The sequence below is a fragment of the Pelodiscus sinensis genome, chromosome 12 (genome assembly GCF_049634645.1).
Source record: "Pelodiscus sinensis isolate JC-2024 chromosome 12, ASM4963464v1, whole genome shotgun sequence".
NCBI classification, from domain to species: Eukaryota; Metazoa; Chordata; order Testudines; family Trionychidae; genus Pelodiscus; species Pelodiscus sinensis.
Genome location: NC_134722.1, coordinates 29,794,451 through 29,811,263, shown reverse-complemented (window position 1 = coordinate 29,811,263; position 16,813 = coordinate 29,794,451). Strand labels below are relative to the sequence as shown.

The following is a 16,813-nucleotide window of genomic DNA, read 5'->3' as shown; positions in this document are numbered from 1 at the left end:
ATCATTGTAACCACCAAAACATCAGGCTGAGGTGCCTTGATTTATCCCTGCTATTATACAATATAGTACCTGGCTTACAACCATATCAGATTTTTTTTGGTTTATGATGTTTCACTAAATGCCTACAATTAAGCATCTGTTCAGACTAAAATGTTCAATTTTTATGACATTTGGGTTCAGTACAAAAGGCCATAATTCAGTGCTTGGCTCTTGAGTACTTTATTTATTATGACTTCCCAAATTTACCTTTCTATCCCCTTTTTTGGTAGTTATCCTGTTGCTCACTCGCACTTCTGTGAAGCTGTCCAGCTCCTGGCCCTGGACTAGTTCTCTGACCCATTGTATTTTCTTCCCTCTTTCCCCTTCTGTTTCCTTCTCCCAGCTTCACCTCTTTCCTGTGCATGAAACATGCTCTCTGAATCCTCATTGACTGAGCCACCATTTAATTTCTCTTCCGCCATTTAATTGAACTCACTTCTGCCTTATAGAATCATAGAATACTAGGACTGGAAGGGACCTTGAGAGGTCATCGAGTCCAGTCCCCTGCCCTCATGGCAGGACCAAATACTGTCTAGACCATCTCTGATAGACACTTATCTAGCCTATTCTTAAATGTCTCCAGAGATGGGGATTCCACAACCTCCCTGGACAATTGATTCCAGTGTTTGATTACCCTGGCAGTTAACCCAAGATCAGGTGTGGTAATTTAAAATAAAAAAAAAATCACATGGACTATAACAAGCTGTGCAGGTGCCAAAATGAAGTTACCTTGTGATCCTGTAATTGTGACTCTTCCCTGCCTCTCATCTTCTACCTGATTCCATACACCCTCCTCCCTCCACATTGTTCATGACTGTCTTGTCTGCCATTAACATTTTAATAGAATCATAGAACAATAGAACTGGAAGTGACCTCGAGAGGTCATCAAGTCCAGTTCCCTGCTCTCATGACAAGACCCCAGTACCATCTAGACCATCCCTAATAGATGTCTATCTAACCTGCTCTTAAATATCTCCACAGATGGAGATTCCACAACCTCCGTAGGCTATTTATTCCAGTGTTTAACTACCCTGACAGTTAGGAAGTTTTTCCTAATGTCCAACCTAAACCTCTCTTGCTGCAGTTTAAGCCCATTGCTTCTTGTCCTGTCCTCAGAGGCCAAGGAGAACAATTTTTCTCCCTTCTCCTTGTGACAGCCTTTTAGATACCTGAAAACTACTGTCATGTCGCCTATTAGTCTTCTCCTTTCCCAACTAAACAAGTACAGTTCTTTCAGTCTTCCTTCATAGGTCATGTTCTCTAGATCTTTAATCATTCTTGTTGCTCTTCTCTGGCCCTTCTCCAATTTCTCCACATCTGTCTTGAAATCTGGTGCCCAGAACTGGACACAGTACTCCAATTGAGGCCTAATCAGCACAGAGTAGAGCAGAAGAATGACTTCTTGGCTGTGTCTACACTGAGCCACTTATTCCGGAAAAGCAGCTGTTTTTCCGGAATAAGCTGCGAGATGTCTACACTGGCCGCTTGCTTTTCCGGAAAAGCAATGATGATCTACTGTAAAATTGTCAGTGCTTTTCTGGAAAAACTATGCTGCTCCCGTTCGGGCAAAAGTCCTTTTCCGGAAAAATTGTTCCGGAAAGGGCCAATGTAGACAGCACAGTAGTCTTTTCCGCAAAAAAGCCCCGATCGCGAAATGATGACTGGGGCTTTTTTCCAGAAAAGTGCGTCTACATTGGCCACGGACGCTTTTCCGGGAAAAGTGCTTTTCCAGAAAAGCATCCTGCCAATGTAGACGTGCTTTTTCCGGAAGTACTTATAACTGAAAACTGTTCCGTTTTAAGCATTTCCGGAAAAGGGTGCCAATGTAGACGTAGCTCTTGTGTCTTGCTCACAATACTTCTGTTAATGCATCCCAGAATCATGATTGCTTTTTTGCAGGAGCATCACACTGTTGACTCCTATTTAGCTTGTGGTCCACTATGACCCCTAGATCCCTTTCTGCAGTACTCCTTTCTAGACAGTCACTTCCCATTCTTTTTGTGTGAAACAGATTGTTCCTAAGTGGAGTAATTTGCATTTGCACAAAAAGGAAATGTCCACACTTCTTGTTTTTGCACAAAAACCCCTTGTGCAAACAGATCGGAAGAGATTATGCAAATGAAGTGCAAGAAAATGCTAATCTGCGCTTCATTTGCATTGCCTCTTCCGGCAAAACTCGTCGTGTAGACATAGCCTGAGAGCAGTTATCCAGCTAGTTATGCACCCACCTTATAGTAGCCCTGTCTATATTTGCCTAGTTTATTGATAAGAAGATTATGCAAGACCATATCAAATGCCTTACTAAAGTGTAGGTATACCACGTCCACCTATTCTCCCTTATCCACAAGACTTGATATCCTATCAGAGAAAGCTATCAGATTGGTTTGACATGATTTGTTTGACCAGCAGACCAGGGAGACGGGGAGCAAAGCCAGGGAGCACACGGGGCAGCGGACAGCCCAGACGGGCCGCGGCTGTCCCACTGCTGGCGTCCTCAGAGACTTTGCTCCCTGTCTCCCTGGTCTGGAGACCAACAGACCAGGGAGACGGGGAGCAAAGCCGGGGAGCACGCAGGCAGCGGAGATCCCAGATGCGCCGCGGCTGTCCCGCTGCCGGCGTCCTCAGAGGCTTTGCTCCCCGTCTCAGCAGACCAGGGAGACGGGCAGCAAACCCCGTTCGTAACTGCGGATCCGACATAAGTCGGATCCGCGTAACTCGGGGACTGCCTGTATTGTATTGCTATTGTTCTGCCATTGTAATGCTGCTGTGTGCTTACCACAGGCTTACCTATCCTACTGCCTCCAAATTCCATTGTGATGCCAGTACATAAAACAATGTTAGTGAGGAAGGTCAATCATAAGTATTGACTGTCCATTTCTGCTGACAGTGAGAAATTGAAATACCCCAGACAGATTGGCCTTTCTAGGAATTTATATAGCACTCTTCAGTTTTACCCTTAAAACTAGTGTTTTTCTGGTTGAGAGTAAAAACAAATAACCAAACCCCTCCAATTTTCCCCTTTTAAATAGTTCTTGCCCAGCCTCTAGGGCTAGTGATATTAAAATCACAAGCTACTCAGTTTTACCAAAATACCTCTAAGAATGTGCAAAATGATTTATCATAAAAGCTGAGAAGCTCAAAAGGTTTGGCGACGAGGCCTGGTAGGATAAGCACTAAAAAGTTTTAAACCAAGCTTACCCAAGTGTTCTGAATCTGGCCAACCTATCACATGAACTATTGTGATGCTCCACTTATACACAGTCCTGCAATAGACCTCTTCTGTCCTTTGTTCTCCCCTGGTGTGGAACTAGTAGCCAGGTCTGCCACTTGGGAACATATTTGGGGTCAGACAGCAGGAGGTATCTCCTTTACTTTCTCCCAGCACTCCCAGCAACTTTCTGTCTGAAATCATGACTTCCCTCCTCTCTTCTTCTGTTCCTCGTTTTCCCTTCACATCTGCAAGCCTTTCTGCCCTTCCCCTGACCATCACCCAGAGACATCAAGGATGCGTCTACACTGCAACATTATTTTGAGATAATTAGCATTACAGGCAGTCCCCGGGTTACGTACAAGATAGGGACTGTAGGTTTGTTCTTAAGTTGAATTTGTATGTAAGTCGGAACTGGTACATATTGTAGGGGAAACTCTAGCCAAACATTTCTCCAGAGCTCAGTTTTATTCTCCCACACCTCACTTCCCTCAGTCCTTTATTCTCAAGCTGAGGTGTCTGCTGAGAAAAGCCGCTCCGCGTCTCCCTGGTCTGCTGGAGGGGGAGGGAGCTGCTAGCTTCATGTCTCGCTGGTCTGCTGGGGGGAAGCAGCTAGTGCGGGGTTGCCTCACCCCGTTTGTAAGTAGGGATCGGATGTAAGTCGGATCCATGTAACCCGGGGACTTCCTGTATTTCGAAAAAACAATGTGAGCATCTACACAGCAATTCCGTTATTTCTAAATAAATTCACAATAATGGATGGCTTATTCCAACTTCTGTAAATCTCATTCCACGAGGAATAACGCCTATTCCGAAATAGCTATTTTGAAATAAGGTGTGTGTGGATGCTCCACTTCTGCTATTTCGAAATAGCCCTCACCAGGGCCATTCTTAGGGTATGTCTACACTACAGCACTAATTCGAACTAACTTAGTTCGAATTAGTTAATTCGAACTAAGCTAATTCGAACTAACGCATCCAGACTAAAAAACTAGTTCGAATTAGCGTTTTGCTAATTCGAACTAGCATGTCCACATTAAGTGGACCCTGAACCGGGGTTAAGGATGGCCAGAAGCAGTGCCGGCAGGGCATCAGATGAGGACTTAGAGCGTGGAGCTGCTGCCTCAGGCTAGCCGAGGGCTGTGCTTAAAGGGACCTGACCCCCACCCCTGACAGACAGGTCTCAGGGGTGCCCCGCTTGAAAACCAGTCCTGGCTTGGAGTGCCCACACTCGGCACATCAGAGCACTCGGCCATCAGCCCGGCTGCACTTGCCACAGGCTGCCATCTGGGGAGAGGGGGCAATTGGGGGGCTGCAGGAGAGCTTCCACCCCCAGAAGCCCGCAGAGCCAGCCCAGTCCTCTCCATCGGGGGCTTGTACCCCAGTCCTCCCTCACCTCCTTCCACTTACCCTTCCCTAGCCCCCCTTCCTGATGTACAAAATAAAGAAAATGTGTGGTCAAAAATAGAATCTCTCTTTATTGAACAAAACTTGGGGAGACTGGGAAAAGGAGGTGGGAGAGGGGAAGAGAGAGGGTGGGAGAGGGGAGGGCAACTAAAATGTTCAGAGGTTTGGAAGAGCTCCCATATGAAGAGAGGCTAAAGAGACTGGGACTTTTCAGTTTAGAAAAGAGGAGACTGAGGGGGGATAGGATAGAGGTCTATAAAAGCAGGAGTGGGGTGGAGAGGGTGCATCAAGAAAAGTTCTTCATTAGTTCCCATAATAGAAGGACTAGAGGACACCAAAGGAAAGGAATGGGTAGCAGGCTTCAAACTAGTAACAGAAAGTTGTTCTTCACAAAGCAAAGAGTCAACCTGTGGAACTCCTTGCTGCAGGAGGCTGTGAAGGCTACAACTACAACAGAGTTTAAAGAGAAGTGAGATAAAGTGATGGAGGTTGGGTCCATGGAGTGGTATTAGCCAGGGGGTAGGAGTGGTGTCCCTGCCCAAAGTTTGTGGAAGGCTGGAGAGGGACGGCACGAGACAAATTGCTTGGTCACTGTCTTCGTTTCATCCCCTCCAGGATCCCTAGGGTTGGCCGCTGTCGGCAGACAGGCTACTGGGCTAGATGGACCTTTGGTCTGACTCAGTACGGCCATTGTAAGCTCAGGGCTCAGGGTTGGGGGTCTCAGTGGACCACCTTGATTTTCATGCACCCCTGCTCCTGGGTGGCCAGGCTGGCAGCTATCCTGCCCTAGACGGCCACTTTCCTGTGCCTAGTGCGGAGGTTGTGGACGAGGTCCACGATGTCTGCACTGGACCAGGCGGGTGCCCACCTCTTGTGGTCCCAGGCAAGCTCCCGGGAGCCGCCAGCCTGGTCCCGGGAAGAGGGGGAGGGCTGGGGGGCATCGGGTGGCTGGCTCGAGCCGTGCCAGGTGCAGGGTCTGCTAGCTGGGTGCTGGCAGGCTTGCACCTGGCACTGGCACCGGCACCGGCACCGTAGCCAGCCCGTGCCCCTTTAGGAGTCCGGGGCCGGGAGGGGGGCAATAGAGTTTCCCTGGTGTTGGCCAGAGTGGCTAGCCTCCCACTAGTTCGAATTAAGGGGCTACACACCCCTTAATTCGAACTAGTAAGTTCGAACTAGGCTTAATCCTCGTACAATGAAGTTTACCTAGTTTGAACTAAGTGCTCCGCTAGTTCGAATTAAGTTCGAACTAGCATAGCGCTAGTGTAGTGCCTATCAAAGTTAATTCGAACTAACGTCCGTGTAGACATACCCTTAGTTATTCCTCCCCAGTGCCTCCTGGGGTTCTAAATCAAGGTAGCACGTCTACATTAGGGAAGCCTGTCTCGGACAAATTTTGAGGAAGGGTGGGTACTAATGCCACTAGATATCTGGCGTCGCTGTCTGCCTCCTTTCCCTGGTAGCCTCTGTTTACTTTACTCTCGCTGCCCATGTTCCTCTCTGCTGTGACTCTGCAGAGCAAGTATGGAGGCAACATGTGTCTGAGGAGCTGGCTAGAGAAGATAGTTGACCAATGTTTCTTCTAATTTTTTTCCATTCACGTGTGGAATAACTTCCACTGCAGTACGTGTAGATGTGCACCACCAGTAGAAACACATGCTGCTCTGTGGGCACTCTGCTAGTTTTAGAGAACAGTGTAGCTGACCCCCTCTCTGTCTCAGAAAAGCACCTGGAACTGGAAGTGAAGATGTAAAAAACCAAACCACTCTAGCAATGCTAGGCAAAAGACAGAAATTGGAATGCACTCTGCTGTGTTTCAGAGATTGTTTCATCTTAACTTTCTGTGTTGCAGTGTGCTTAGGTTCTTTTTTATACTAATATGTTGGTATAACACCATAATCATAATGCCATGGAAGCAGTCCTGTGTTCCTTACTTGAAAGTTTTACAGATGCAAACTAAGATTTTCAAAAACGGGTGCATAAAGTTAGACTCCTCAATAAATGACCTGGTTCACAAAAGGGAAGGGTGTTTTGTTTACAACCATAAAGAAGGATTCTTTGTCAACTTTCATGTTATAAATTAGCACCCCGACTTTAAGTTAATCCCATTTCAAAACCTTCCCCCCACCTCTGTCCCCATCTGCTTGCCAGGAGTCATTACAATTTTTTTTAAAAGCCCATTTTTAGGCACTCCTCCCCTTTTTGAAAAAAAATTGTGACATAAAATGCCATGTTATCAGTGTTTGACTGACTTCATAGAATCATAGAGCTGGAAGAGACCTCAGGTGGTCATTAAGTCCAGCTCCCTGCCCAAGGCAGGACCAATCCCAACTAAATCAATCCAGCCAGAGCTTTGTCAAGCCAAGAATTAAAAACCTCTAGGGATGGAGATTCCACCACCTCCCTAGGTAACCCATTCCAGTACTTCACCATCCTCCTAGTGAAATAGTTTTTTCCTAATGTCCAACCTAGACCTCTCCCACTGTAACTTGAGACCATTTGCTCATTGTTCTGCCATCTGTGACTACTGTGAACAGCCTTTCTCCTTCCTTTTTGCAACCTCCCTTCAGGAAGTTGAAGGCTGCTATCATATCCCCCCTCACTCTTCTCTTCTGCAGACTAAACAAACCCAAATCCTAAAGTCTCTTCTCATAGGGGGCTCCAGCCCCCTAATCATTTTGGTCGCCCTCCGCTGGACCCTTTCCAATGCGTCCACATCCATTCTATAGTGGCGGGCTCAGAACTGGACAGGTGTGGCCTCAGCAGAGCCGAATAAAGGGGAAAATCACTTCTCTAGATCTGCTGGCAATGCTCCTCCTAATGCACCCTAATATGCCATTAGCCTTCGTGGCTACAAGGGCACACTGTTGACTCATATCCAGCTTCTCATCCACTGTAATCCCCATGATGTGTTGTTATTGTTTTGTAAAGAGGTGCTTCTTTTTGTGTTCAGATTTTATTTAAAACGCAGTGTATCTTGAAGACTAATCAATTGCTAGGTCAGTCTTTGAGAAAATGACTCTGGGATCACATCTCTCGAGAAATATGGATGTAGAGCTACGATGGAAGGAAGGCTCTGTATGATTCAACTGGGTGCTGCCATACCGCTGAGTGAGAGATGTTCTGTGAGGGAGATGTGTTGCTTTTGCTGTAGATTTGGGATGAGGAGCCAGGTCCAATAAGTCCCCTGACATCTTCAGAGCTGAAGCCATAGAAATTCATTTTTAAAAATATTGAATATGGCTCTAAGCTATTAGTAAGGGAGTGGATTTACAGACATGCACCTTCATGTTAACTTGACCGTCCTGTCACTCTCGTGAAGTGTCAGTCAGACTGGTCGTGTTTTCTACCATTTTGTGATTTTTATCCCTCGTTCTTGGTTGCCATTATGCCACCTCTTTATCAAACAGACATTTGAGGTCCCAGCTGCTGATGATCCTAAGCACAAAGTTCTGCTGATTGACATGGACTAGAGTGTGCAGCATTGCTTTGCCTAGGCTGAGAAAATGGGTGAATGCGCTCTCTGTTTTTCTCTCGCTCGCTCTCTCTTTCCCCCCCAAATCTGTCCTGAAACAGTTGAGTATCTAAAATGGAAGCACAGTTATTTTCTATGGGAATAATTGCTTGTGTCAACTGTGAAGGGGAAAGTTTAAAAAAAAATAAGAAAAGCCTCCAGGAAGCAAGGAAGTAAGTGATAAAAATAGGACATTTCCCTTACTGAATTTTGAAGCTCTATGACATGAGGTTTTTTCTTTTTTTTTTTTTTTTTTTTAGAGGTAAAAATTGCTTTGTATAAAGCAAAAATAATCCTGGGTTGATTGTAATTGATTTCAACCTCCAATTAATATAACTGCATTTTATCCTGATGCTACCGTTTAACCTGGAACTAAACAAGACACTGGCATGAGAACAAGCTTTAAAGTACTCGTCGTGATTTCACAACAGGCAGTGAAATCTCCATATGTTGTAAATTCCAGCAAGGCAGAAGCCTGCTATAAAACTCGCACTGTAATTCTTGCTCATACTTGCTCTTCTTATTAAAGGAAACTTAATCCAAATAGGGCATGCAATTTACATAGTTTTGAGTGTATTGTAGGTATAATAATTGATCATGTTGATAATTAAAATATGCATTTTGGTTAGAAGACAGAGTATGCACCTGTGATATATTTTAAAATAATCGATGTAATATCAGTGTTGTGTGTGTATAACATAAAATTGTATAATGATAAACTAATTCAGCTATAATTGAGCCCCATCTGGTGGTGATATGAGGGACCAACTGATAAATTATTGCAATGGCAGAGAGATTGTTCACATAAGAGTGCAAACCTTTTTTCCCCCAAAAAAGACTTGTCTTAATAAATGTGAAGCTAATTATATGGTATCCCTTTTAATCATAATATTCCTTTCTAATACTCATACCTTAAAACATTTGTCTTTATTTTTTGTTTATGTGTGTCTTGAGGGTTTGTGAATACAATCTCTTCTGTAATAAATATAAATTGTGTCATAAGTAGAATTGCTTGCCTGTGCTGCTTTGACTAGAAAGCCTTTTTGTGCTCTCTGATCCAAACAAAGACTCAACAAATTACTACCTATTGTAGAAAAAAGATTGACTTGTTTGTGTGGACTCATTAATGTAATAGACCAAGCTTGGTTAGCACAGTTTTTGCTCCTAGCTAAACTTTTGCTTTCATGGGACTTTTCCCCCTAAACACACAAAAAATGTGCATCTCACTGTCTCCTGAGTTGGCTGCTGAAGGATAGTAGGCAGCAGTCCTCTATGAAGACCTCAGGGTCAACATAATGTGCTTCAGTTATTATTACGCAACATGGTTACAGTGTGTAGCCACTGGGAATAAAAAGAACAAAGTAGGGCCGTAAAATGGAACATATGCCCAGGGCATAAATGTTTACAAGCAAATAGCTGGGTGTCTCCATCTTACTTAATGTAGGTTAATGATGTTAAGAGGCAGGTAATTGGCTAATGATGTAGTCAATACAATTGGTATCCACTACACAATTAGTCAAGAAGGGAAGTTGCTCTGTCCCAGGTCGCACCAGTCCAGGAACTACTCCTGCTGCAGCTCTGCAGCTTAAATGTAGTAAGAGCCGAGCATGCAAGTACCGTGGGACTGGGGAGGTGGCATCACAGAGATGGGGTAGGGGGAACCGGCTGATACAGAGGCAGCAAGGGTGGGGGAACGAGTAGTCGAGTAGTTGCTTAGTGTTATTGGGTAGTCAACTACTCAACTACTTGGTTACATCCCTAATCTAGGCTGACCTGACATCAAGGCCAGCGCTCTGTGCGTATGTGCATGCACACACAGTATATACACGTGGGCATACATCCACTTGTGGCCTATTAGAGTCAACAATTTCTACAGTGAGGTCTGGGATTCCACAGTACCTTTCTGTTCTAATTTATACAGAAAAATTGTTATCACAGAATGGAAAATATTGCCTTTTAGTGCTAAGCTGTGGCATATGAAATAGGCGCAGTAAAAGGTAATGCATGAATGAAATTCGTGACGCGCAAAGAATGGCAGGTGTGGGAATGGAAGTTAGGCGTTCCTGTCTCCTACTCTTGTGCATGTTCCCTTTGAAATGGGCTTTTGGGGAGAATGGAGCAGGATGTAGATTTCTTTTACCAGAGCCATTGGGAAGTAGATCCAGTTCGTTCAGGGGACTAAGAACTTGAATATATGACAAAGTTGCTGTGTGCACACAGTGCACTTTCTATCCAGCCCTCACGAGTAGATAAGAACTAGGTGGTATATCTTCTTATCCAGTGCATAAGGGAGGCGAAAGGGAACAATACCCATGTGCTATTCAGCAACTGCTGAGTGATTTCACAGAGGCTACATTATGAAGAGGAGTGGCTGAAGTAGTTTACATGGGGAACTAGTGCAACTTCCCGTTGAAGTGGTAGGAAAAGGAGGATCCACACAATAGCATAGACCTGCAATGCACAGTTGTTACACCCTTTGTGTCCCTACCACTTTGCGAAAAGGCGGGGGAGAAGTGCACTGTTTTCTGTTCCTTGGGATGTAATGCAGCAGTAGCTGCTCAGTTTTTAGAAGCTTAGGACAAACCCCATGTAATATCGACTATTTGTGCAGTGAGAGTTTTGGTGGATTGTAAGTAAGATTGATATTGTTTTCCACTGCAGCCCTCAACACTTCTCCATGAGACCTATTTCCATGCCAGAGTTCAACTTTTTTTCCCTCCCAGCTGTTTGGACTGTAGTGCTTTTTATTATGATTAGTGTAAGTTAATAAGTGGTGTTTTTGTATAAAAACATTTGTAATCATTATGACTGCTATTATGCCTGTGTGGTTATTAGGGATGTAAGCTTCCCCTCCTTGCTGCCTTAAAAAACTGGTTCTCTCCAGCCCCTGGAAGAGATCGCATGGGGGTAGCAGGGACTGGGCATGACCCTGGCTTGCACCCAGTCCCAGATGCTGCACCTCTGCTTTTTAAATGTATTAAGAGCCTGCCTGCTTTAAATACATTTAAATATCACAAGCACAGCGGAAGGACCAGGCGTGGGCCAGGAATCAGCTGTCCTGGCTTGTGCAGGGTCCCCCCTGCTGCGTTTCAGCCTTTTAAAAGTATTAAGAACCAGCAGCCTCTTCCTACATTTAAAAGGCAGAACCAAAGCAGGGTTAGCTCCTGGGGCTGGGAGGTAACTCCGCTGTGACTCCCCTGCTTATTGACTAGTCAATGGAAAATCCATTGACTCGTTGATTAAACAAATTTTAACATCCCGAGTGATTATGCCTGCTTACTAATGTAGGTTGGTTGTATGTGCAAGTCTGACTGTAGTCCACCTCTGGTTTAGCCATATTCAGAAAAAAACCAAAACAGGTCATGGTTTATGTCATAAGCATTGTTTAGTCATTGCAGCTATTTTATAAGGGTAGCTATTGAAGTCTGAACTGTTCAGTTGCCTATTACTATTTCCCTGTATTACTGAATGGTATAATCTAACTTTCACATGCAAAATTTGCTTTTAAAATGTATTGTGTTTGCATAGTCTTACAAACTGCTTAATAGTCAAATGTTTTTTTCCCCAAATAGAATATATACATGAGACATATGCTTGGGACTGCTTTATGTTTGCACTAGCTATTTTTGTCACAATGACTAATCAGATTCATAAGTGGTCCCATTCCTACTTTGGGCTGCCTCTATGGGTCACAGTTTTGCAAGATATGCACATCATTTTACCGAGGAACCACCACAGAATCCATCATGTAGCACCCCATGAAACTTATTTTTGCATCACCACAGGTAAATAAAACCTTAGAGAAATGTCTGATACTGTGGCGTATGGAGAAGAGGAAGAATTTGGAAAGTTAAAAAAAAATGCATTCCTATTGAATGGATTATTCTAAACTGGATATTTTGTTTGGTGCTGCTTTCTAATAAGATGTGTTTGCTTTAAAACGAGAATTATCAAAAAAGAAATATATTATAAATCTGGTGCTTTCTAGAATGCGATGCCTAGAATTCTTTCTCTTTCATGCAAAGTTAGATTGTTAGAAACTACTCATAAATGAAGGAGATGTTTCAGTGTAACACAGTATTGTCATATTACAGGAATGGTTTTATGTAGTAGCATTCAACCTTTCAACTATTACGTGCATACCACAGATGGTAGTGTATTTGTATAACTTAATGCAATATATAATTGGCAATCAAATATTGCAGTTATGCAAAAAATATGTAACATACCTATGCTTTTATTAACACGTGTTCTCTGTAAATTGTTAGCTGTAATTTTAAATTGACTAGACATTCTATAAAAGGAAATCATGTTTTTAGATTGCTAATGGCTTCAAGGATAGCAGCTGCATATAATTTAGTGAAGCTAGTTTGCAGCAATTATGTGTTCTGGATTCTTTGATACTATTTTAAATGTATCCATAATCATCTGCTAAGTTTTTATTTATTTATTTCATTATTGATGATACCTTTGAAAATTTGTTTTGCTAGCCCTAATTTAAAGATAGATCTTAAATAGGGTACTTTAAGTGGAAAATGTGTAGAATGCCCACAGAACGAGTACTGAGATGGTGGCACTGAACTAAAAGTACAGTGATCTAGTGGTGCATAAAAGATTGTGAATGAAGCTCAGGAGAATATGATTCCCAGGCTACTAAAAGCTTGTCGTCTTAAGGATGTGATACAGAAGTACTGTAAGTAGGAATAGTGGGGGTAGGAGAAAGAGACTGCAGGCAGAGGGCATTAACATTGCTTTGCAACAACTCTTCAACATGTACTTTAAACATTATCATTAATGTATGGGTTGGCAGTGGCTTATGTTGTGCTTAAGAAGAGCAGTAATCAACAAGTTATAATATTTGTAATAAGAGGAAAGACAAAAAGAAGACATGATTGGAAAAATATTTTTAACAAACAACTCTTTTCCCTTCCAGGCTGGCTAAATTATCCCTTGGACAGAATAGGATTTTGGAGGAAAATGGAAAATATTATTGAAGCCTTAACAGGTCAAAAGCCTCGAACTGATGATTTACAGTGGGCATGGAAAATGCAATAAAGCACTATCAGAAAATAAAGAACTAATATGTATCTACAGGAAACAAGCTTCTTTTTAGCACAATGGATTCCAATCTCTGGCACAATGAGTTTATGAAAACTTCAAAATTCTACAGAGCATTGTTTGTAATGTTGACTGAAGAATTTGATGATTTGCCAGCTTGGATTTCAACCATTGAATGTAATTGCTAATCTTGATTGGTTTTAAGAGACTATTATGCCTGATGTTGTATTTGTTAGGACTTCTGTATCCTATTACTGTACGTGGGTGGATACTCACAATGCATCTGACTTCATAAATGCACCAAGAAATAAATAGAAACGTTAATTAACATAAAGTACTGTTTGGCTTCAGTATAAAAAAGATATATACATTGGCGTTGTGCCATTATACTGAAGAGTTTGTATTGTTTAATTTGCATGCTTTAGTCTAGGGCTAAAGAGAAAATATCATTGACTAGGTCTTTATTTTTAAACAGCCAAATTTTAAACTGTGTTTTGCTCATGATTTTTAAGCTGAGACTCCATTTTTGTTGCCACAGCTCTACAACCCCTAATGATTTGTTCATCAGTTTTCCTTTAGGTATAACATGTGGAGGCAATCTACTATTGACACAAAATCGCACCAATAGAAATGAAGCTCAAGTTTGAAAATTATGCCGTTGGTCCTGTTCAGTGCTAGGAAGTCTTCACTACTGTTCTTCTTGTTGTTAAAGGTTTTTATTTCAGAGGCTCTAGTCCAATTTCATTTTGTAGCCACTGTGCAGGAACATAGTGCCTACCTCAATGATCTTATGATCTGAATAGACAAGCAACATGTAGATAATGGGGTATGAACTAGGGTTTGAAATTCTTCATAATGAATGAAATCTTAATTTAATTAAATGTTTTGATTTTGAAAGGCATATTTCAGTGAGAGAAATATTTGCATCCAGGAGCCATTTGTAATATACTTATAAAATGAAAACCGCTTACTAACTTGCTAGAATGGGGCACATTGTGTGTGTGGGGAGGGGAAGGGGGATTAATAATAAGAAGCATATTTAACATATGTCTTTATGACCTGATTCTGGTTTCACAATTTTAGATGCCTGTAATGTCATTGATTTCTATGGAATTTTATCTGGCTGATGAAGAAATGAAAGAAAAATCAGTCCCTGTTTCTTTAACTTGGAATCTCTCTTTCAACTGCTGTCCCAATAAAAAAAAAAAGGTTTTTTATATGTTTGGGAAATGGAGCAGAATTTATGGTCAGAGCTGAAATGTAAGTGTGTCTGCCTAGCTAAGCTAATTGATAGCGTCCCTCCACATCTGATCTGTGATCTGCAAACATGGTCTGTAGAGACCACGGTTATAAAGCAGATATCCACAGATTTGCAGAGATTTACTGATTGGAAAGGGGCACTCATGCATGTGTTCAGTTCATTAAGAGAAAAGAGTAGGGGATTTTTCATTTGCAGAATCCTGAATAGCATTCATCTGCAAAATGGTACAGTGCTAGGTTAACAGTTCTGAACATCTAAGAACTTTGCATCTCTTTTAAGGTTAATTATCAGCAATACAGTTTTATGGTAATAATTCAGCTGTTCATTTTAGGCATCAGCCAGCCATGATCATGTCTGCAGCCAAGTTTCAGACTGAACAAAAATGCCTGTTGTTTATTCCTGTTGTCCTGAAATATTTTTCTCCTGGAAAATGGTCCCATATAGACTGTGAACTCGTTCTGAATGCTAGGAACAATTTTCAAAAGTAATTAAGTTCCCTTTGAAAATTAGTGACACTTAGGCACTTATATTGTTTTGGGAAAATGTTACCTACTGTGAACAAGTGGACAGGCTCAACCTATGTAGATGAAGTTAAAAGTGTTAACTGACTAACAGTCCCATATGCTAGGTTTCTAACCAGTAAGTCTGGTCCAAAAGGGCACCTGATAGTGTCCAGTCACATCTACTGACTGAACACTCAAATCCAGTTACTACAGATGGAGGAGCTGTTGGGTCATCATCTGTGTCAGCCCTACTCAACCAAAGCCTCGTTCAGCTTCACAGGTTAGTCCCTCGTGACCTGGGAGATGGTGAAAGGGAAACAGCATGTTACAGAGGGTGGGGAGAAGAGGAGTAGATGGGGCGGAGCCTCAGAGGAAAAGGTGGGGTAGGAGAGGTTCTGGGATTCCTGATGGAGTGTTTGTTTTTCTTTCTGCCAAACAGCAGAACAACCACTCTGGCAAAACCAGGAAACCAGTCACTAGGATTTAGGAATGCTGATTGTGGTTGGTTGACACAACTGTAGGGAGATGTGGAACACCCATGATTCCTGAGACGGGCCCTTGGAGGGTAACAGAATGTTGTCCTTGTGACACACTCAGGCTAGGTCTAGACTGTGAAGTTTTTATGGAAAAAGCTACGCAACATGCTTTCCACATGTTGCATAATTTTTTCTGCTTTTTTTTCTGGAAGAGGCTTTTCCACCATTTGGCTCCGTCTAGATGGGGCCAAATGGCAGAAAAGCCTCCTCTTTCAGCAGAGCCCTTATGCCTCTTGAAACAAGCTATACAGGGCTCCCTGAAAGAGCACGTTTGCTCTTCCACAAAAAAAGGCGGAAGAGCAAATGTGTTCCTTGGACACGACAGGGTTTTTGCTAAAAAAAACCCCCTGTAGTCTAGATGTAACCACAGGGTGGTTTACATAAGAACATAAGAACGGCCGTACTGGGTCAGACCAAAGGTCCATCTAGCCCAATATCCCGGCAGCCGACAGTGGCCAGCACCAGGTGCCCCAGAGAGGGTGGACCGAAGACAATGATCAAGATTTGTCTCCTGCCATCCCTCTCCAGCCTCTGACAAACAGAGGCCAAGGACACCATTTTATCCCCTGGCTAATAGCCATTTATGGACCTAACCTCCATGAAATTATCTAGCTTCTCTTTAAAATCTATTATAGTCCTAGCCTTCACAGCCTACTCTGGCAAGGAGTTCCACGGGATGGCTACACGCTGTGTGAAGAAGAACTTTTTAAACCTGCTACCCATTAATTTCATTTGGTGTCCTCTAGTTCTTCTATTTAGGGAACTAATAAATAACTTTTCTTTATCCTCCCTCTCCACACCACTCATGATTTTATATACCTCTATCATATCCCCTCTGTCTCTTCTTTTCTAAACTGAAAAGTCCCAGTCGCTTTAACCTCTCCTCATATAGGGTCCGTTCCAAACCCCTAATCATTTTAGTTGCCCTTTTCTGAACCCTTTCCAAGGCCAAAATATCTTTTTTGAGGTGAGGAGACCACATCTGTACACAGTATTCGAGATGTGGGCGTACCATAGTTTTATACAGTTTGTTTTATTGTCTTTAGTTACTTATCTACTATGTTAGCAAAATTTTCACATTCAAGAGTTCAGACACGTTGCTGGTTTGTGAGTGTGTGTGTGTACATGTAGGAGAGTGAACGTAGTGTGTAACAGAAATTATAACTCACATTTCTGAGGAAAAGAAAAGTTAGAATTTTAAAAAACCTGTTTTGTGAGCAGACTAGTTTCTCTGTATTAGTAGGGTCAAGTCTGGAGGCTTAAAGAACCAGGGAGCTGCAGCTATTCAGA

At 42.7% G+C, this 16,813-nt stretch overlaps 1 protein-coding gene across 1 annotated transcript in view; it reads left to right on the top strand.

The window, feature by feature from the left end:
* The window catches only part of LOC102453654 (plasmanylethanolamine desaturase 1-like), an 86,669-nt gene extending 72,543 nt beyond the window's left edge, over positions 1-14,126 (top strand). Inside the window, exons 5-6 of the mRNA XM_075940231.1 lie at positions 11,738-11,950; positions 13,099-14,126. Coding sequence (XP_075796346.1) covers positions 11,738-11,950; positions 13,099-13,220 — 335 coding nt within the window. The 3' untranslated portion in view covers positions 13,221-14,126. The remainder of the gene's footprint in view (positions 1-11,737; positions 11,951-13,098) is intronic.
* The last annotated feature ends 2,687 nt before the right edge of the window (positions 14,127-16,813 follow it).